The 21,686-nt window shown below is 40.1% G+C and overlaps 1 protein-coding gene across 1 annotated transcript in view; it reads right to left on the reverse strand.

The window, feature by feature from the left end:
• The window catches only part of faf1 (Fas (TNFRSF6) associated factor 1), a 62,030-nt gene that overhangs the window by 23,824 nt on the left and 16,520 nt on the right, over window positions 1-21,686 (reverse strand). The window contains exons 7-12 of the mRNA XM_026157685.2: window positions 21,521-21,626; window positions 15,859-15,945; window positions 6,761-6,856; window positions 6,532-6,655; window positions 6,357-6,420; window positions 6,164-6,245 (exon numbers count right to left, since the gene is read on the reverse strand). Of these exons, the coding sequence (XP_026013470.1) occupies window positions 6,164-6,245; window positions 6,357-6,420; window positions 6,532-6,655; window positions 6,761-6,856; window positions 15,859-15,945; window positions 21,521-21,626 (559 nt within the window). The remainder of the gene's footprint in view (window positions 1-6,163; window positions 6,246-6,356; window positions 6,421-6,531; window positions 6,656-6,760; window positions 6,857-15,858; window positions 15,946-21,520; window positions 21,627-21,686) is intronic.

Raw genomic sequence — 21,686 nt, forward strand, 5'->3', positions numbered from 1 at the left:
ACTGTAGAATAGCGTTGCGCTTCATTTGCTGTTTAATCAGTGCACCTCTTTCTTGGAAGACGGCCCAGCAGAAAGTTTGAAAATATGAAATATGTGCGTCTATAAATATGAAAAAAAGCATGTGTTCTCGTAATGAGGCGGTCCTTTGAATGAGGCACTTTTTAACCATCGTTTTAAAACAAAAACATTTTTTTTTTTTATCATAAAACATGCAGGTCTTTTGTTTCACTTTTCCTTTTTAATTAATTGCTCCACTTGCCTTTTTTTTTCTTTTAGGGATGCGGATTACCATGTGTGAATATGAAGAGCAGGTTTTTCTGTTTTATTTTTTAGTTGTTTGAAATAAAGGGATTATTTATTTCAGATTCTTGAGATAAAAGTGCATGTATGCAAAAAGAAAAAAAAAATTCTGATAAAACACAATGATGTTAATAATAAAACCCATTTACTGTTAGAAATCACCTGAAAAGGGGTGTAAGTGGATCAGGCTCATATCCCACTCCAAATCTGCCCGTATTATAAATGACCGATGACCAATTATAAGCACCTCAAGAATGCTGCTTCCTCTATTCATGTAGTACTCTAACTAAGCCAGTCACAGGAGTATTTATAGGTTTACATAAACTGGACTTCCAAAATGTTTTTTTAATAATGAGCAGCATCTCCTACCCTGGGATGTAAATAATATAATATGTGGTCTGGGCTGACAGATGAACACAATTTATTAATTTACTCAAGTTCTATTAAAGGTGGACTCGTCCTTCATTATGAGGATAAAAAGTGAATTTAACATGTGATCTGTCACATATTAAAAAGGCTTTATTTGCAGACTAATTTATATAATTTACACGTGGAGATAATGAAGTTGTCAGCTCAGGCGACTGAAACTGCGAGCAACAGACACCAAGGTGTGTGCAGAGCGCTCTGTGATTTACGGACACTGTACAGTTATTACTTTCATTTTTAGTCCAGCTTCAATTCACCTTTTCTGCAAAAAGTGTCTGCACAGGGGTTAAAATAAAAAAAAGAAAATGTGCCTTTATGCCCAAACATTTATACTTTCAAAAACATTTAATATAGCCAGTTTACAGTTAGTTATTCATAAAGAGAAACAATCAAAAACAATGTCATCGGTTTCTGTCATGATCAGGTCGTCTCTATGGCTACAAAGGGAAGACCCAAATAGCCAAGTTTCTGTTGGTGAATGAAATAAACCAAGCAAGCTTGCAATATTACAGGCTGTGTCTGATATCACTCCAGAATTAGCTTCATGATTTTGCCCTTTTTAAACATGAATGAAGAGATACAACTTGCTGCTAAAAATCTCACGGCACACCCATAAACACAAAGTCTTAGTCCACATGAAGCCACAGTCTCTGGTGTTAGGGGCCTTTGCAGTCAAGGAGAAGATAACTTGTGCCACGATTCATCCATGTTACATTATTTTGCCACCATCAGAATTTTAGAGCAATAACAGAAATAAACGTGACACTGCCAATTTCTTTTGTTTGTTTGTTTTTATTTTATTTTAAGCCTCTTTAGGGAAACCGTGTAGTGGAACTGAAGTCGATCAACAGCTTTTAGTTTAATTAGGGCCCTTTTTCTGTGGATGACATTTTTGCAACATCAAGAAGAGGCTTAATCACAAATACAGCGTGTTGAACAAAGCCAGGAGAGACTAGTTAATGAGATACAGACATGTACAGATGAAAGGAAGGACAGAGAAATCCAGATGGTGATTGTTCTTTAGATGACCGGCTCAGTCTGGAAAAGCAAATACTTCAAATTGAAGAGCTCAAATGACCTACACGGTGGGAAAACTCATTGTGATCGATGGGCAGCCATGAGGCACATTTTAGAGTCTTTCCAAACAATTATGAAAGCACTGAAATAATATGAGGTCCGCAACTGAAGTTAAGTAGTTAAAGTCCACACTATAAGAATATGGACAAGTTTGAGTTTGCACACCACATTTAACGTTTAACTGTAATGGCCACACATGTATATCTAACTGTTCTGACACATGAGGGATGGAGCTGTCTTATGGTTATCCAAGCTCCTGATCATCGATGATTCTGATGGATTAAGAGAATGTAGAATAAATATATCAATATCTAAAACTTTACACTGATGTAGCCCCTAATCTATCCATTTACACCTGACAGTAATCATTTCAGGTGCAGTCAATAACTAATCAAAGCCACTTGTGATCAACATTTCACAAGCTGACAGAGATACATGTACATCTACGCGCCATATGCCATTCTGACTGACCGCTGCTTTTTCCTCTTGACTCTGCGAGGCTATTGCTGGGTTTTAAAGCAGATACTTGGCAGCGATAAATCCCTCAACTCCGCTCTTCAGCAAGGCTATGAATTTTGATGTGTCTTTGTGTGTGGCAGACATGAGAGCAGAGTGGAGAGCGAAAAAGCGTGGGGTTAGAGTGATTAACCAGTGCGTTGATGGGGATTTAGTGAGGATCGTGGTTAGTGATGGGTGGCCTATCTCTCTGTACGCTCTGACTAACCACTGATCCCCAAGAGGGTTCAGCTCAGCTCAGCTCAGCTCAGCAGCCCAAAGCATTTTCATTAAGGATGGATTGAGTCTATCTCAACATTCCCCCAACACACACCTTCAGAAACACTTCATCAAATGTAGTGTTTTGCTTAGTGATTAGCCTCTCCCAGGCTATGAGAGAGTGAGACTGATTCCTCTGTTTAAAAACCCCTTCAGTCAAACCTGCCCTACTCTAATATACCCTTAATGAAGTAGGCTTTTTCTACTACGAGGACACAAATACTAGATTGCTTTTCAAATGGAAGCGAAAGAGCAAGGGATGGGATTGTCGGATAGATGGAAGAGGGGACGGTGTAATTGTGCACATATGCTACTGTGTAATGAAACCGTGAAAAGCAGCTTGTTTTGGCCTGTCATCTCGGATGTTTGTGACAAAACAGGACAAACACAGAACAGATCAAATAGCTTCTGCTTTCGTGCAACATCTTTGCACATATCCAGCTTCTCCAAAGCCATTTTAACCACAGCACAGTTGGCAGGCTAAATCAAGCTCACCCAGAATAAAACAAAATACAGTGGAAATGAATACTATTCTGCCCTCATGCTGTTTAGAGCACAGTGGTACAGTACTGTGTGTGAACACCAGAGAGACATCAGCCATATTGTGCTGGCTTAGGAGAGGAGATCAGCTGGGAAACAGGCAAAATGCCAAGCTGTTTTTTTCTACATCTCTGTTTATTTCACACTCTCTCCTTCCCTTTCTTTTATCCCCCAAAATCACATTTGCTTATTTTTCTCTTTCTTCCCGCACAGCCTTTTTTCGTCCAACTTTCTCTTGTGCTCCACGCTGCTTTTTAAGACCATGTCCTTCATTTTGTGGCCCTGCTATCATCTTTTTCACCCTCCCTCTTTGTGTGCCTGGTGATCTGAACCCCCAGAACATCTTGCTGTGTCCTCACAGTCTAATAAGGCTGTAATCCACACAAGCTGTCCGTTGATACAAGCATCCTTAAAAGGACAAAAGCTGAAAAACAAGGGGGAAAGTGGACAGCTAAAAATAAAGCCTCAGCTGTCGGGGTGAAAATTTGATGATGGTTTTGATAACTAATATCAGTGTCGCTATCAAGCCACATCCACGGTACATACATTAAACATCACCATCATCAATGACTTTTTTTTTTTAGAAAGAAATGTAATTTTACGGTTTATGGAAAGTAAGGCATAGATTATAGTCATGCCTTCTGCACACACTAATCATTTACTCAGTTACTCTTAGCACACTGTGTCTAACAAGTTTTGTTCATGCTGATATTCCAATTGTTCAAGTTTCAAGAAATACTCAATAAAAGTCTTGAGCCACTTTTTATTTCTTTATACTTTGGTAGGAAAATGTGAAATCTGTCTGGCAATATGTCAAAATGTGCAAAAATACAGTGTATAACAAAATGCACTCTCCTAATAAATCTTGTTTGGAATGTAATGCTCAGTAATAGTTCTACAGGCTTTGCCTTTTGTTCCGTTCTCTGTCAAGATGATCCCACGCTGCTTTGATAATTGTTGTGGTCTGGGCTCTGGGGAGGCCAATCCATGTTTGATAGTGTTCCACTATGCATTTTTCTTTTTCATCAAGGTTTGCTGTTACTGCATTGGCAGTGTGTTTGGGATCATTGTCATGCCGTTGCCAATCAGACGCTTTCCAGATGGTACTGCATGGTGGACAAGGAACGATCCCTAACACGACGGACTGAAATGCAGCTGCAAACCACGACAGAGCTCCCAGCGAGCTATAGAGACTCATTGTTTTATCTCTCTCTGACCACCTCCAGACAGATTAACGATTATTTAAACCAAATGTAAAATTTTTGCCACTCTTGCCACTGAATATTCATCCAGTTCTTGGCACACCTCAGGGTTTTTTCTCTGTTTCCATTCCTTAAGAATGGCTTTTTAACAGCCACACATCCACCGAGACCATTTCTGATAAGGCTTCAGCATATGGATCAACTGAAGTTCCAGATACATCCCTCGTATAGATAGTTATTTTCAGGCTTACCGCTTTGTCTATTGGCCTCCACTTGTCCAGGCCCAAAAGCCAGTTGGGAAACACCTTGTTAGCGTAAAGATGCTGTTTATGCTCATCAAATTGTGGTACTTTTGACATGTTTCATAAATTCAGCTAAACAAATGGGAACACATTACATGCTTTTTGCAACAAGCTGCTAGTAACAAAGTGCTTAAAAGCATAATTTCATATTGGTTATTTGCCCAGTTGTCCGTTATGTGTAGACACATCACTGGTTCATCCCTTAAGTTGGGTGCCTTTTGTGGTTGAATGATTTCTAGGTCACTGTTGAGCAGTTTAACAAAAAACAAAAAAAAACAAAACCAAAAACATTTCTCTATAAATGGTCAAGTATAAGGACTGGACTGAAAACGAGACAATGGCCAAAGAAAAACCGAGGAGACCTTAAGAGGACCTGGGGAACTATTGGTCAAGACCACTTTAAAGAATTATGATGAAGTCTGACTTCTTGGAAACAAAATATAAAGAGAGGAAATAATTAGAGATGAAAATATTACCAGGTCTCCATTACCTCTATTATAGATGACTGAAACACCGGGGGGACTGAGCTTTTGCTGTTGTGGCCCCCAAAATATGGAATAAACTGCCCCTCTATATTAAGTTGGCCCCAACACTTGAAATGTTTAAATCACTTTTAAAAACGCACTTTTTTTCAAAGGCTTTTTAGGAGTAGTACCAGAGTCAGTTTGTAGTCAGCTGTTGCTCTTAATCTTTTTTATTTTGTTAATTTTATTCATTGTATATTTTATTGTCTATTTTACTCATGTTTTAATATTTAATATATATATACTGATTTATTTTTATCATTTTCATTTATGTATTCATTTTACTGTTATTTATATTTATTTCTTTGTCTGCTTAGTGTATGGTTTTTAACTTTTATCTGTTTTATTATTGGAAAGCACTCTGGTCAACTGTGTTGTTTTAAAGTGCTATATAAATAAAGTTGGGTTGGATTGGATTGGTTTTACTGGCATTAAGCCTAAAACTAAATGACTTATATTTAAAGTTGTGTCTCATGAGATCTCCATAGATATCATTCTACATAAGCGGACTGAATTATGTGTGCAACAGACCAGCAGCACGGCGTCAGTGATCTCTGATTACCCTATGCATCCATCTATAATGGTAACCAGATTCATCTAGCTTTCCCCAACTTAACAATGAACTCTAACCCAAATGTAAAAAATGTAGGCCAGGTGAATAAAGTTCCTGATTATATTAGCGTTTTAAATTTCCCCCAGCCCAGTAACAAAAGAGAAGTTATGAGAAATAAAGTATCTCCCTTGACAGAATTAATAATATCCTTCTCTGTTTGTGTTCCTTTGTCATGTTATCTTAAGCAAAGAAAACTCAAACCTGAAAAAAGCGACTCTTCCATGAAGGAGAAATGACATCAGTGATAAAGGACAGGCCATCATTTGTAACATCAGTACCTCGTATCACTTGCACAGCCCAAATTAAAAGGGATAAGAATATGAAGCTTCAAAGAAAAACACAAGTTTTTCAGAGTATATTAAAAATTTTCCTGTGAGACCCAAAATAGTCCAAAAGGTTACTTACATCTCTGGCTTTGCCATGGAAGGCCTCTTGAGATGCTGCCTCCAAAGACCCAATAAAGAACATTGGATGGGTCTCTCCATATCTACAGGACGCATACACACACACACACACACGACTCTTATTTAAAACATTGTTACTATCCAGCTTTGTCAGGTTTCAAAGCCATTTTAAATTGAGCATAACAACCGCTCACCTCGAAGAGAATTCAGAAGTAAAGTGAATTAAGGCATCAGTTTCATTTTCACTATTCTCTGGCACTGCAAAAGGGACAAAAATAATTATATGGTCAGGCTTTACATGCTGTATCTGGAGGTTAATACTACAGTGGCTGCTATAACTGAGTTCTACAAGTGGTTCACATTACGTACTCATAGGTGATTTCCTACAGCTCGAGGAGCCCACTCCAAACATCTCTGAATCATCCACACCAAATTCTGATGCGTCTTCATAATCATCACCCTCACTGTCGCTGATCATATGGACATCCGCACACTGTAAATAAGAAGCATTTCATGAGCATGTCTGATGCTTGAAAGTTGCCTAGGGGATGAAATGCATAACTCAGAAGCGTGCGGTGGCATACGTAGGTCAATTTACCTCTTCTGTGGGTTCCTGGGCATTAGCTGGCGAGGACCTTCGACAAACACTCAGGTGATGGCAGGGATAGCTGATTCCAGAAAGAGCTAGTGTCATCTAAAACAAACAAACAAAGGAAACAGAACAAAAGAATGAAGCCAACAATTAAGAATGACTGCCGACCGTGTGCGTTTACTCAACACAATATAATAATGTCATCAAGTTTAAGTATGTGTTGGTATCTACTGCTTATGACTTGCCTAAAACTGATGCCTAAACCAAAACAAGGCAAACTTCACCACTGATTCTGTAGTTGTGCCTTACATTTGTTTGCCTTTTTCCCCAGGCAGCAGAAGCATAACCTGTATCATGACATACTTTGTATTTTCAAACAAAGGCTTGATCATCTCTCTAATGAGGCGTGACCACAATGAGGTTTCTGTACACCTGCAGGATCCATAAGTGCAGTGGTGGTCTATAGTAGAAGGTAACCTGACTAATGAGCTCCCAAATCCAAAACCAGGACTGAAAATGTGAGCATTCAGCAGGGACTCATTACAGGAGTCTCCTGGCTCAGACCCCAAGGGATATCAGCAATAGAGACAAGGCTGTTGCAGAATGAAACTAAAGTTGTCTTGCTTTTAGATCTTAGATCTTCCAATCTGAATATACTGAGACTTAATAATAACACAACATTATATTCAGTGGCACCTGAACTGAAAACCCACATGCAAATACTGTTCTGGTAGAGAGAACAACAGCACTGAGGCAGGGTAGGTAAGCTTGGTGTGATAAGAGCCAGAGGAGCTGCTCATCCCCTGCAGAGGTCCTCTTATCTGCTCCATTGTCGAGTGCTGAGACACACAAAGAGCAGCTGGACATGGCTGAATCAAGAGACGCTTACACGCAACACCAATTGAGTCTGAAAAGAGCTACACGGGCTGAATGGAGTTTTCCTCTCTGTGTCTCTCCTAAATTAAAAGTACTTCCTCGTGCTGGTGTCAGCTCTCTAGAGCAGGAGAGAGCAGTGTAACCAGTAGACCTTATCACAAACACGGACTTATAAGTGTATCTCTGTTTGCCTGGCACTGATAAGAACTGTGCCGTCACGTCGCACTTAATTATCTTTTGACTGTTAGAAAGTAAGTGCGCTGCACACAAAAGAACCAAATATTTATACAAAACTATTTGCACAGTTGTGGACTAGTTGAGTCAGTGTAGGCGCTGCTGGGGTTGGGCAGTATTGCGATACTCATCCTGAGATTAGTTTGAACATTTTAATTGCTTTTTATGCTGCGGTTTTGTATTTTACGTAGAATCCACAGTGCTTCACCATATAACAAATCAACAAAAGGGCTTTTTTGTTAGCAATTACACAAAATAACCAAATTATTTTCTACAAAAAAGAACAAGGTAGAAATTATTATTTAAGAAAAATTTGCATAGATACTGATCAAGAAATCATGAGAAGCTGTGTCCATATCCCCCAAATCTACCACAACTATACTCTTTGTCCCTTTGCAATCACATTTACAACATATACAGAAATAAAATGATAGCATTTATTTACATATTGGGTTTTTTTTCCTCCTAAAAAGAGCAAGTGAACTCAGTCTCACTCTTGGGAGCTGAAAAAACATTTATTGCACCATTTCAAATAGTTGACAGAGGATATACTAAAACTGGCTATAATATTGGCGTTTCAAATTCCCACCAGTCGAGCAACGATTGACTGAAGGGATATTTCACCGAGTATCTCCCCTGACAATATGAGAAAGAATAACATCTTGATGAGTATTCCTCCTCTGTGTTGTCTTAAGCACAGAAATCTGCTCCAAAAAGCAGTGGCTAGACTCTCACGCAATATTGAAACAAAACAAACCAAGAATGACATCACCTCTAAAGGGACAAATCCACCGTGGAGCTTTGTTTGCAAGAGCACATCATATAACACTAACTAAAAAGGCTAAATGTTTTGGGGCAAAAATATTTGACTGTCCTTTTCTTTGTGAATTTATGTTTTTTTCCCTTTGGGGCCAAGAACAGATAAATGTTCCCAGACAAAAAGAAAACCAAACAGCCAAGCGCATACAGACGAGAGAAGAGACCGACTGTACTTCCTGCACATTACCAATTAGTAGCAAGTGTACTATTGTCAATAAAAAGCACACAAGTGTCACAGCAAGGACAGCTGATCCAGCCAACCCTAACATAAGGAACACCTACGAAGAACACTTAACTGAATTGCCTCGTCTGTGCTCAAGTAACTCAACTCTAACTTATTTACTTCTTTTATTTCATTAGATCTATCAGTCATTCTAATCAGAAACCAGAACATCACAAAAGAATTTACTGAAAAAGTGGGAAAAAAAATTAAGCGATGTAGAAACGCAATTTGCTTTTTCAAAACCAGCAACACGCTTAATGAAAAGCTACGACCACTGAAGACGTTATGGGTGCCAGGTCTGTGAGCTGAATTAACACTGACGTTATTGAGCTAAAGATGCACAGGTTCTGAACTTTAAGGACGTGAAGGAATGGCCCCGTCTCTTCGCTGCCTATGAGTGGCAATCAAACGTGAGAATTTTAACACAGACTGGCAAGCAGAGCCCCATAAACCCTTTACCCCCGCCACTCACAATGAGAGGGTTTTGTCTGAGCACCTAATAAGTGTATAAATAAAGTTGATCACTTCCCCTGTCAAAGACAGCCTGGAGGGTTTGGGCTGACATGGATGCAACCAGGGGAGGTGAAAAGGGGGGAAAAGGAGAAAAAAAAAAAGAGAGAGATGAGTGCCTCTCAGTCCTCTTCCTCACATTGACCCAATGGCTTCTCCCGATGTTGAGGTACACAAGTGCAGCTTGACGGCTCAGTGGTGAAACGTGGAAACAAGGTTGAAGCGCCGCAGGGCACAGGGTCTGAGGGGATGAGGTTAACCCCCAAAATGACCCTCTCCCACATCTCCACACAAAAGGAACTGGCTCCTCTTTTTTGGATTCTTTTAATTAACACTTTCATTGAGGCTCTAAGCATTCAGGGGCTGATACAGGGGAAGAATTTTCTCTTTCCCTCACACCCCCCCTCCCTCCTTTTGCTTTCCCAGTCAACCTTTTTTTTGTCCCTCTACTCTATCCTCCTTTTTCCTCCCTTCATTCTTTCTGTGTTTCATTTTTTTTTCTTTTCCAGTGTAGGCAGTGTTTGGATTAGGTGTCTGGCTGTGAGTATGAGATAATTACCACTGACAGCTGCACTGAAGGCAACCAAAACCTCATCATACCACCTTACTCTACTATGTCATTTTTAGAGCAAGAGAAGAACAGAGAGAAAGAAAAGAGGAAGTTTAAAAAGAAAGGAGATAGAAGACTTAAACTCCACCTTTAAGATTTATTAAGATATTTAATAAATGACATTGTTTCTAGGCTGAGATGCAATAGGAAGATATACAGCGTGACCATGGTCAGGACAAAAGGATCCTATTCTTCAAATAAAAGGTTCAGTGAGATGGGAGCATAACACCAAGAAACAAAAAGAAAACAGATACAGACAGACTAAGTCAGCACTGAATTTCACCTGAAGAAGGCCAATTTCATGACGAAGGGGGGGTGGCTCTGCCTGACTTTACTGCTGAGCCCTGATGCTATGGAAACCACAAGCTGTCCCCCCACCTGTCAATAACTGGTTTCATAGGCCCCAATCAGGTAGAGGAAGATTCCAGTAATGCCAGCTGGGAAATGGAGGGAGGTGCTGCCCTACAAGCCACGGCACCTCAGAGGCTCTGTGGCATTAATACATTAGCAAACACCATGAAACACTGCATAAATGTCAGCAATTACAGGCTAGAAGAAAGGGCGGGTGGTGGTGGAGGGGTGCAGAGATGGGGGGGACGTAATAAGGATGTCCCACTGGCTGTCAATCACTCCAACAGGTATGGGAGGAAGGACGGCCAATCAGAGCTGCTCCAATGAGATGAAGCCTGTGCAGAGACTCTCTGTGCTGAAATGCTAAGGGCAAAGTCTCAGAGAAGGCGAGGACAGAGGTTCAACCGTTATATTTGCAATAGCAAAGCAAGTTAATTTCCATCATCAGTATTATATTCAGAACAGCTTTGAGAAAAAATTGAAAGGCAGTACGACCATAATATTTCCAAATGATGCCAGAGTAAGCGTTTTGCTCTACTTGGAGAAAATAATTTTTTTTAATCAAATTTAAACTATAGCAAAGTCCAACACACTTTTTCTCTGACTGAGAACTTTTTCCAGTTCCGTCAAGATGTCTGTGATGCAGTAAACCCAAAGAAAATTCAAGCAAATGCTAAAATAAACAGTCACAAAAACCATTTGTTTTGCCCACATGGATCTCTACTACTAGTAAATATTACAAACTGGATTCTAATGAATCTATAAGAACATTGTAATCATGGCACCCAAAACAATGTTCAAGAAACAAACATTTAAATTGCTCATCATGAACAGCTGCACATTTGTCAACCAAATGTGCTCTGGGTAAATGTCACACTGGGGACATTAAATTATTTATGGAATATTAAGAAGCGATACAGAAGACTGGGAAAATGTTTTATATGCTTTGAATAGCAATGTGTTCACATTGGCAGTCGTGTTTGATGGTGAATTTGAATTACTTAGGAATAAAATGTACAGCAGTTAAAGCAATGTGACTTTTACTACCTTATCTATCTATCTATACATATCTAGACAGACAGACAGATAGAGATATTTATTTATTTATTTATATATAGATAGATATTTCTTTATAGATATATTACTGCTACTATGTCCCATTTACTACATTTAATACTGAATTTATGACGATATAAAAACGTCTATCGTTTCATTTTACGCTATCGTTTGTTTCGTGATGTCGCAAAATAAACTGTTTACGACAATATTTTTTCATCGTTTTGATGGTCACTGTAGTGGCTATATTAATTTCTTAAAGTTCTCTCTTTCTCTTATATTTAATATAACCACACTATGGACGGACAAGCGCCTGTTTTTATGCGTTTTGGTTAGCAACAACGACGGTAACGGCATCGCGTGTCCGCTTATTTATGTTCCACATAAACCTTTCACAATAAAGCTCAAGATCCTGTTGAGACTTTTCAAAATAAACTGAATCACGTGAAAGAGCAGATTATTTACAGATGAGAATTAAAAAAAGAGCCGCCAGGTGCTAAAAAATAAACCTTAGACTCAAACGTTAGAACAGGCTTTTCCCCGCAGCACGCAGTGTAATAAATACTTACAAAGAAAACGGCGGCCGTTACAACTTATGTCTAAAAATGTATAGTTTCATGCATCGGTTAAAACACTCGACTCCAGCTACATGACGCGCAGCTGGAAAAACTTCCCGCAAGTTGAGCTGCCTGAGATTCACAGAATTTACAGAAAATGTTACATTTTTGTGATTTATATCGTTATCGGACGATAGAATTCTTATATCGGGATATGAGATTTTGGTCATATCGCACAGCCCTACTAAATTCCTTTATTCTAAGAGCCCATAGCAAAAACAATAACAATAGACTGAATAAACTAATCTGTGATTCATTGCCATGAAACCATTATGCATCCTGATCCAATTTCCGATGACCATCAGACCTTGAATTTCAATGAAACGTGCTGAGTGAACAATATCAGGAGCTGACACATCACGTAACCACTAGTTTTCTGGAAAGGTGAGAATTTCTTTCTAACAAACCATCTCCTATACTCCAACAATACATGACATAATTACACTAACATTACACCAACTCAAATAACTTTCTCACAGCACAAGAATAACTGAGAGAAGAAACTGATATTCTGAGCAGTTGATCAGCTAGATGAACTATGATATATATATAAACATAAATGTGCTCTAGATGACTATGAAAGCAACTATACAGCTAAAGCAAAGGCAATTTCCCCAACACTGTCACAGTCAGCATGTGAATTCCTGCTAATCCAATTACAAATTTTCTGTATCAGTACTAAATATGTTATACCTTTTCTTAAACAATGTAGAATTATTTTAGTACTTCAATCAACAGTTTATTTAAATAAAACAAAATTTGCAATATTGGGAAAAAAACCAAACAAACAAAAGACAAAAAAACAAGTAAAAAGTACTAATAATTTGACCAAGAATTCAAGTGAAAAATATGAATTTTCAAAGCCAAAGGAAATGTTTTTTCTAAAGACACAGTTCGGTTGGATCAGTATTGGGGTTCGATAGCCCAAGACACAGTGTGTACAACAAGAAAGGCACATTTGCAAATACACAAATGCAAATATGCACACACAAATAATAACTGCACAGGTGAATGCATTGGTATCGCACAAGACAGAAGAGTTGAGTAGCAATCGATTCCACTGCAAGCAGGATAGTGCGTGGAGCTAAATGCAATCCTGGGCCTCTGACTGCCATCTTTATTGGCCCAAGCCCCGGGAGATGAGACTGGGCTAATGAGCTAGACACTAACACTGGCTCCCTACCCGACTGCTAGGCCAGCCAAGCCCTTGGCTTTCTCTGTTAATACCTTCAGACGTTTCAATAAGAGGGCTATAGCTAGTGCAGAGGCCATTATTGCACTTCTGTCTCTTCTCTATACTTTTTAATATCACTTCATCCAAGGAAACACAGACACTGCGGATGTGTGCTAGTCAAAGGCTAACCGGGCCTATGATAATCTATTCGCAATCGCTGGCCGTTATATATACAGCTGAGTGTGACAAGCTGAGGCCCGCTGAAAACCAGAATACGGAGAACAAAAGTGCAAATATAAAAAACACAATTATCAAGTGTTTTTCTTACATATCTTACATTTAAACTGAAATTAGTAGGTACAGCTTACTGGTTTGGAATTGGAAAATGAGTGCGCATGGCTAGATAGTAGTAGTTAGGTCAATAGTGCATGAAATGCAATGATTATACTTTAAAATGTTCAGAGCCCGTCTAAGTATTTTCAAATGATTAATTGCTATGGAACATACCATGAGAGGAGTCCTTACTGTGATGATTCCTGCATGTCATTTCCCTCTGCTCTTTCCCTATATTTCCCAACTTTTTACCAATTTACCCAAGAAAATAATAATCTAATTTTAATAGATGAAAAATAGTGATTCCTTTTTTTTGTGGTTGGCTGAATATACAGTACATAGACAAATGTACATTTCCAGTAAGTTGTGAATTATTTGAAAGTTTGCTGGTATAAATTTGAAAACAAAAACGCATAATTTCCCTCAAAACACTGATATGTTGCTTCTGTATTATTTTCAATGAGTTTTACAGTTTTAATTATTTATAAATTACTGCACTGTTTTTTTTATTTACATTTTACAAAATGCCCTCCTTCCTTGTTTTAAAAAAAACTTTGATTTTGGAAAATGTCAGCACTCTTCCTATTAGTGCATAATGTGGCTCCGACTCTGAAAAGTAAATAATTTGGTGGAATAATACCAAACATTTCCACTCAAGACTGAGGTCAGTCATTGCGCCACATGTCCAAAATGTGCTTTCAGATTTGCAGTAAGATTTGTATTTCCTTTGCAATCCCGGGCTGTTTACTGATCGCATAATTTCAAGTCTCCAAAGATAATGCTAACAATGGAAAATCTGCATCGTAGCCCTATGGTTTGTTTGGTGGTTACTGGATTTACAATTGGCTGCTCTGAGCTGTCATGGAACAAAATACAGCAAACAGTCTTGGGTAGTGTAAAACTGTAACCTTTTATCCTTTTTATGTAGGTTAATTGGTGTGTTGTATTTGCTTCCACTGTCAGTACTAAAAGCTTTACTTTGAGTCAAAAAAAAAAACAGTTCAGTCATTGTTTATCCACTTTGAGTAATATGACTAACAGGTAACAAATGTAACACTCTTCCCACATAACACTGTACAAAGTAACAAGTTTATCCATATGAATCACAAGTATGTATCGCTTTTACAGTTAATTCTTGCACAAGACACATATGATAATGCATGGAGAGAAAAAAAATACACCAAACCAAACAATTACAAAGACCAAAATGAAAATTGTTAGCTGGAAGAATGTGTGCACAACAGATTCTCAATGTAGGCATGAAAACATCCCAAACAATTAGCATGGGAACACATATGCTGCCAAAGAAGGGGTGAGGCAAAAGGGGTCAGAGGTTCTTCGAGGTTCTGTATGAGGGCCGCCTCTGATCAGCTTGACTGTGTGTAGGGTGAATGGTTGGGAAGGGCAACCCTGAGACAAGAGAGGTCAGCGGGACCGAATGATGTGAGCTTTAATGTCCACAGACAGAGGACACAGAATGGGAACCATCTTTGACGTCTTAATTACCTTTAACATCTTACTCTCATACTTCTGACAGCTGTTTTGGCGCAGTTTCGAGATTGGAACAATTTTCTGTGCCTCGGGTACTCTAGCAAAACCAATGGACAGAAACCGGAAGGGTGTTTATTCTTTTTTTTCTCAAAGGCACACAGATTTTGAACCATGTGACAGATTTGTAAAAGCACAGTACGAGTGGATTTCTTGGGGGAAAAAAAATAAATTTTTAACATTTTTTTGCTTGCCTAGATTGACCTTAGACCAATCCTCAGAAAAATCCTAAGGAATTTTGTTTATTTGACCATCTCATCCAGCTGGAATCAACAGAAACGCCGCTAAATCATGAATCACATCTAAGCAATGTCTTGCTGTATCAAAATCAAACTTATTTCATGGAGCAATGACACCATTTTGAGAAACCACAGACAATTTTAGGACTTCCTCCCAAGATTTAAAATATGTTTTAAGACCAATTTGTGAGACCATGTTTCAAGTAATAGACTCATCTGCAGAAATCCAACTTAGGTTCCAGTCAGTCAAAAATGAGAACACTCTGGATTATTTAACTAAAAAACAAAACAAAACAAAACAAATAAACAGGGAAAAAAACCGTCCCTGGGGAGCACTGCAATAAGCAAAAATCTATTTTTCACTATCACTGCTTAGATGCTCGTATCGTCATTGCATACCTTTACTGATTCAAACACCCACAGAAAATGTTCCCCGATGAATAGTTTGACTGACTTTTTGCATTTGTGTGTGTGTGTGTGTGTGTGTGTGTGTGTGTGTGTGTGTGTGTCTTACAGAATCATCAGACGCTGATGCAGGCCATCCCTCCCACTGCTGATGCCGGACTGGGATGTTGGTCAAGTCTGAAATGTTTCTCTTCACCTGCAAACAGAGGAAATGATTGTATTTTATTGAATATTACTGTATACTTGCAATACACAAAACTCATGTAACATCCGTAATGACAACAGCATGCCCTGCCTCTCTGACTCTACACAAAGAGCTTTGATATTTCTCTATATTCTAGCCAGCGGGTGGGTCAGTTTTAGCGTCAACATGATTGCCTCATTACGTTGCATACAACGCTGTAAATTTTAGGAGGCATCCTCCGCTCGGAAGAACAGAAGAGGCAGAGAATAAAGGGCTTCAGAAGTCAAAGGAGAGAGAAGGACAGAAAAGAGACAGCCAGTGTTATCAGCATTCTTCAGATGCCACTGCTAATTCCCAGCGACAACAGCCCCACGCTCTGAAATGAACAGTATTTCTCTTCTCCCATTCATGTGCGGACGCTGTATCTGCATCACTTAATAACACTCCTTGCTTTTAAACAGTTAGCAGCCAGCAAGCGCCTGTCCCGTCAAGCGTTGCGTTACACCGGCTGCTGGGTTGTTGGTTTAAAGCCCTAACGCCAGCCTGATGTGCGCCAGTCAACCCTGATCAAAGCCCTGTCGGTGTCTGAACGCTGGCGGCCGTGGATTCTAGTGCGTTTGTTCTGCAGGATTCTGCCGTTCAGGCCCGCAGGGCTGAACACTGATGCTGAGAAAACTATCTATTGTGGAGCTAAGATCCCTCCACACACACAGGGCAAATCCTGTCTATGTAACAAGCACTGAGAAGAGATGGATCCTTGAGCATATTCAGGGCTGCTGGTCATGGAGGTGGAAACTTAAAGAACGCTACAAACACAAAGTCAAAGCCAATCTCGGGGAAAGCAGGAAAGCCTGTGCAGCACACTGAACTGTAAAGATTATGAAGATAGACAATGCTCGGCTGCTTGTCCCATAATACTACTTATTACCGCACTTTGCATTTATATGTAGTTTAAAAACTGTCTGGGAGCACAATCAGAATGACTCTTGTTATCTTTTATAAAAGAAATGCTCAAAAAAAATTAAATAAAACAAAGTAAGGAACACTTTTGTCCCAAATATTAAAGTTGAAAATCTTTACTGGCATAAAAAACAAAACAAAAACAAACCTGTGGAAACACAAATCATCAACCCTCTTAAAACAAAAGCAAAAATCAAAGCTAAAATAGTTTTTGAGCAGAATATTTTTTTCCTACACATTATCAGTCACAAACATAATTTTATTTCACTGTGGATGGGCAAAGCACGGCAAAGCAATTCAGAGTACAAACATGGAGGGAGAAGTATAAAAGAACAATAATAAATGAGTGGCACAGTCCATCCTTTGCCTTTCCGTCGTAAATCCCACACCACACGGCTCGGTGCCTATCCTTATGAAGAGGCTATGATCAGGACAGCAGGCTGGGGTCAAAGCGGGTGGCCAGTGTTATTACAGAGTGTAATATCTATGTTTGACCAGCCAGACTACAGGGATTTGACTGACCGGCTGGCCGGCCGATGAATAGAGGGGAAAAGGGAGGAAAGGAGAGGCATAAACACTAGTAATGAAGAGACTGCAGTCAGAGGTTAAAGCAGCATCAGAGAAACAACAAACTTACGCCCACCACAGAGAGAGTGAAGGTGAGAGGTGGAGGAGGAGAGTGGAGACAGAGAGTGAAAGACACCTGGCAAAGGACAATCTGATCTCACCACAAAAAAAACCCCCACCCACATCTATACAGCAAGCGTGTCCACCTGAAACTACACTGTCAAAATCTGAAGGGAGTCACTCAATCTTTTCCTGACATATGAAATATTGTGAAAAACGACTGAAAGAAAACTAATTATTAATAAAATTAAGGACAGATAAGAACCCAAGACTAGCTTGACAGAATGCCTGGCCTTAACCCAGCTAGCTGAATTTCTTGTTGCAGCCCTCGGTTACAGAGCATTGTTACTGAGGGCTGCAATCCAACCACACATGGAGCAATACTGTCTAATGCTGCCCCCTGTCTACCGCAACAGCCATCTGACTGATAAGTGAGACTGAAACAAACTAAAACAATTACGTTTAATAGTTGCCTCTCAGTAACACTTCCATAGCAAATTCCTACTTACAAATAATTCAGACTTGTTTGTCTCTAAACAAGGGGCCTACATTTGGAACGTCATTGCATGGGGTATTAAGCAAAACATGGCATTGGTGGTCGAACGATTCGGCGGCTTGTGAAAGGTATTGATCAACCTGACTTCTACACAGAGAAGATAAAATGTAAAGAAAATGCCTTTAAGGGAGCATAAAGGGATTTATATCAAAGTCTAACACAGTGCTGCAAATTGTGTGCGGCTGTTCATGTTGAGATGAGGCAAGGGTGTATGAGCCAGTTATACACAACATTAGCTAAACTGGCAGTGGTGCTGAGCTGCTGGGCAATATGCCTCACGGCAAAATTAATGATCCAATCATTGTAAATGCCAATTGCCTGTAATCCTTGCCTGGAAGCAAATCAAAGAAAAGGAAAGGTTTCCGTTAAACAGTCACAAGCTCCCTCTCTCTTTCTTCATCTCCCCTAAGCACCAGATGCCTTTCTTTCATTCCTTTTCGATCCAACCCTCCTTTTCTCAGCTCTCTAGCCTCTGTCTGCATTCGGTTCCTATATGTCGCCCAGCTGCGGAGCAAGGATGGGGCCCATCCACAAGCCCTGGGGTGGGCGGGGTGGGGGCGTGGGGGGGCAGCAGACAAGGGAAATCCCCAGGACAACTGGTCTGGTCACGGACAACTCAGGACCCGGCAGCCATGCCTATTCTACCCTCTACTTCCCTGGCAAACATTTGCTCTCCAGCTTAGCTCAGAAGCTAGCCAGCAACTTACCCCCACAGTATAGTCTGGTAATGCCAATCAGAGTCTACACCGCCTTGAGCTCTAGAGATGGAGAAGAAAGAAAGTGGAAAGGGGACACTGGGAGAGAGATGGAGAATGAAGGAATAGAAAGGGAGGGGTAAGGGCAGTTCCCTGAGAGCCACAAGGCAAAGCCACAGTCTTTGGCAAAGACAAACAAGAAGACAAGACTCCATCCTTATTGATATGCACAAGCAGGGACCATCGGTTAGTCTTCAGTAAAGACAAAAGGGAGAATGGGGAAAGAAAGGTGCTCTGTAGTGGTGTCCATATGTGAGATTGGACACAGTATACCAGAAAAGAGTGTCAGTCAGGCTGAATATGTGTTGTTACCACTTTGTTGCGTCCCAAGATATTTCTGTTGACAGAACAGCATTTCCCTTCTTGCTGGTGTCTTTAATTATTCTTCTTATTGTATATTTTTTTCAGTCTATTTCCTCATCTCTCCCACAGGCAAGCCATACTAAAGCAACTCCACTCCACAACTACTCTTTCACATTCACTCTGACTCCGAAAACGTTTCTGAGCCAGCCCTTACATGATGTATACACATGATATATTCAGGTTAAAGTTCTGGGTCTCATTTTCCCCGCAGGGGGCCTTGAGATGCCTAAAGACAAGCATTTGTAAGGAAAGGACCGCAACGTGGAGGCCTGTTTAAGCCCACATGGTCCCTTCTCTATCCCCCGTGGCCTCTTACAGCACCCCCACCAAGCCAACAGTCCTTTGCCTCCTTTCTGTGTCCACAGTTCCCCCCTCCCACACCACAGGGACCCCTCCCCAGTGTTTGTAATCCCAGCAGAAACACTTAAGGTTCACAGTGGGTGCTCATCAAAACCATCTGCCTGAGAAGAGAGTGAGGAAAAAAAAAAGGGGAGATGATGAAGGAGGAGAAAAAAATGAGAGCGCAAATGGAGAAGAGAGAGAAGTCCAGGGAGGCGAGCTGCCTCCAGTTCAGATGCTGGTTATACTAATCTGTTCAATTAGCACCATTACAGGCCCTGCGTGCAGCCTGATTATTATTAGTGTAATCTTGAACTGCAACGAGGACCTAGGCCAGAACAGCAGTGGTTGTAGAGAACAAGGAAGAATAAACACCTTTCACTTTTGCTTTTGAGAAAACAGTTGGTCTGGATGTAAAACACAGAAGCATTCAGCACATCTAAACTGACAAACAACTAGTCATAGGCATGTAAAGAATCCACAGACATTAAACATCCTGATACACTGAGATCAAATCATTTAAATTGAGTTTAAATTACCTAAACTTTCAAGGAGGTACTGTAAGACAGAGTTAAAGTTCTTACTTCTAGCAGCTGGCTAGCAAACACTGACTAATAAATGTTTCCTGCTCAGGTCTCTCCCTGCCAGAGCAGAGCAGGACAGCACAGGGCAGCTGTGTATGGCTATATCCACTCTAATATGTTTTCATATTAAACAGAGTTTCTGCACCATTAATAAACAAACTGAAGCAATATCTGTCCATTCACCTAAAAATGTATTTTACATGTCCACTGACGTACACCTGGACAGTCTGTGGTAGGAAGTTGTAGCTTAATAAAATGCACAGTTTAGCTGTAGAACAGCTAAGAGCATAAACACCAGGCTCAGCAACACCTGTAATTTGTTTTCCTCATTGAATTAACCACTGGTTGCCAAGACCAATGCTTTTGTTTTCTCCCACAAAAGGGTCATGTGATGGGGTGTGATGACTCACGGAAGGACAGATAGTGACTGATGAGATTCAATCAGTCAGCAGTTGGATGTTGGTGCCTGCATGATCAATTTATGATCAACCCGTCCTTACTAAAACTAAATCTTAGCTTGGTAGAGTTTTCAAAATACTTGACTTCAGGGGACCTAAAAGGACACAGTAGTGTGGTCAGATATATGCTTTAGTGGTGAAAACACTGGGATGTGACCACACGGTAATTAACACATAATGCACCAGCACAAGCATAAATTCCGTCGGCCACTTTCATAGGTTACGTCGTAAGCTCTCTAAGATTGCCTGTGTCTAAATCTGGCCTTGGTGTGGATGCAGCCTAAAAGACATGTTTCTATATGCAGGCAAGTTCAGATTTCAACACAAGTAGGACCTAAAAACCGATACAGCAAGACACACTCACTCGTCTTCGCATTCAAGCAAGCATACACTTACTTTCCCATGTTCCTTAACATCTAATCAATTTGCAGCTGTGATAGCAATAACCAACGGATAAAGACATGCACTGGACTCACACTGGGTCCTAGCTGAGTAACCATAAATATTTCATAGGCTGCAAAGGCTACTGTTTAGTTTCAGATGGAGTAAGCGAACGCACTGTCTTTTTCCACTGCACCCACATGCCTAGATCAAACAATGTTTAGTCATTTAAATGGCTTTCTAGACTGCTGACACTGCAGCGAGAGAGAGAGAGAAAGACGCAGAGCTGGGGGAGTCCAGAAAAAACGAGGGGGCTGTACCAGAGCGCAGCTGTGAGAGTAATTATGTGCTCTGAAATGTGATCATTTGTGATGAATAATGAATCGATGGCTGAGATAGACTAGCAATGTTTGGCAAATGGAATGAAAGTTGTATTATGAGAAGCCAGAATAAGGCACAATAATATTATGTGAGTGCATGATGTGGGTGCATTACAGAGACTTTGTGCGTATGTGTGCATAGAAAGTGACACTGTGATATCTAATGTGGTGTGTGTGTCCATACCTCCTGTATGGTTCTGGAGCCGGGAAAGTTGAGGTTGTAGTCCCTCTGAGCCTCACGGTGGCTAATGACCAGCAGGAAGTTTTGGTTTAATGAATCCTGAAGAGCACTAAACGAGAAGAGGGAACATTGGAAACCGTAAGAAATAGGGATAAATGCTATAAAGGAA

Source organism: Astatotilapia calliptera, chromosome 23, assembly GCF_964374335.1.
Source record: "Astatotilapia calliptera chromosome 23, fAstCal68.1, whole genome shotgun sequence".
Lineage (NCBI taxonomy): Eukaryota > Metazoa > Chordata > Actinopteri > Cichliformes > Cichlidae > Astatotilapia > Astatotilapia calliptera.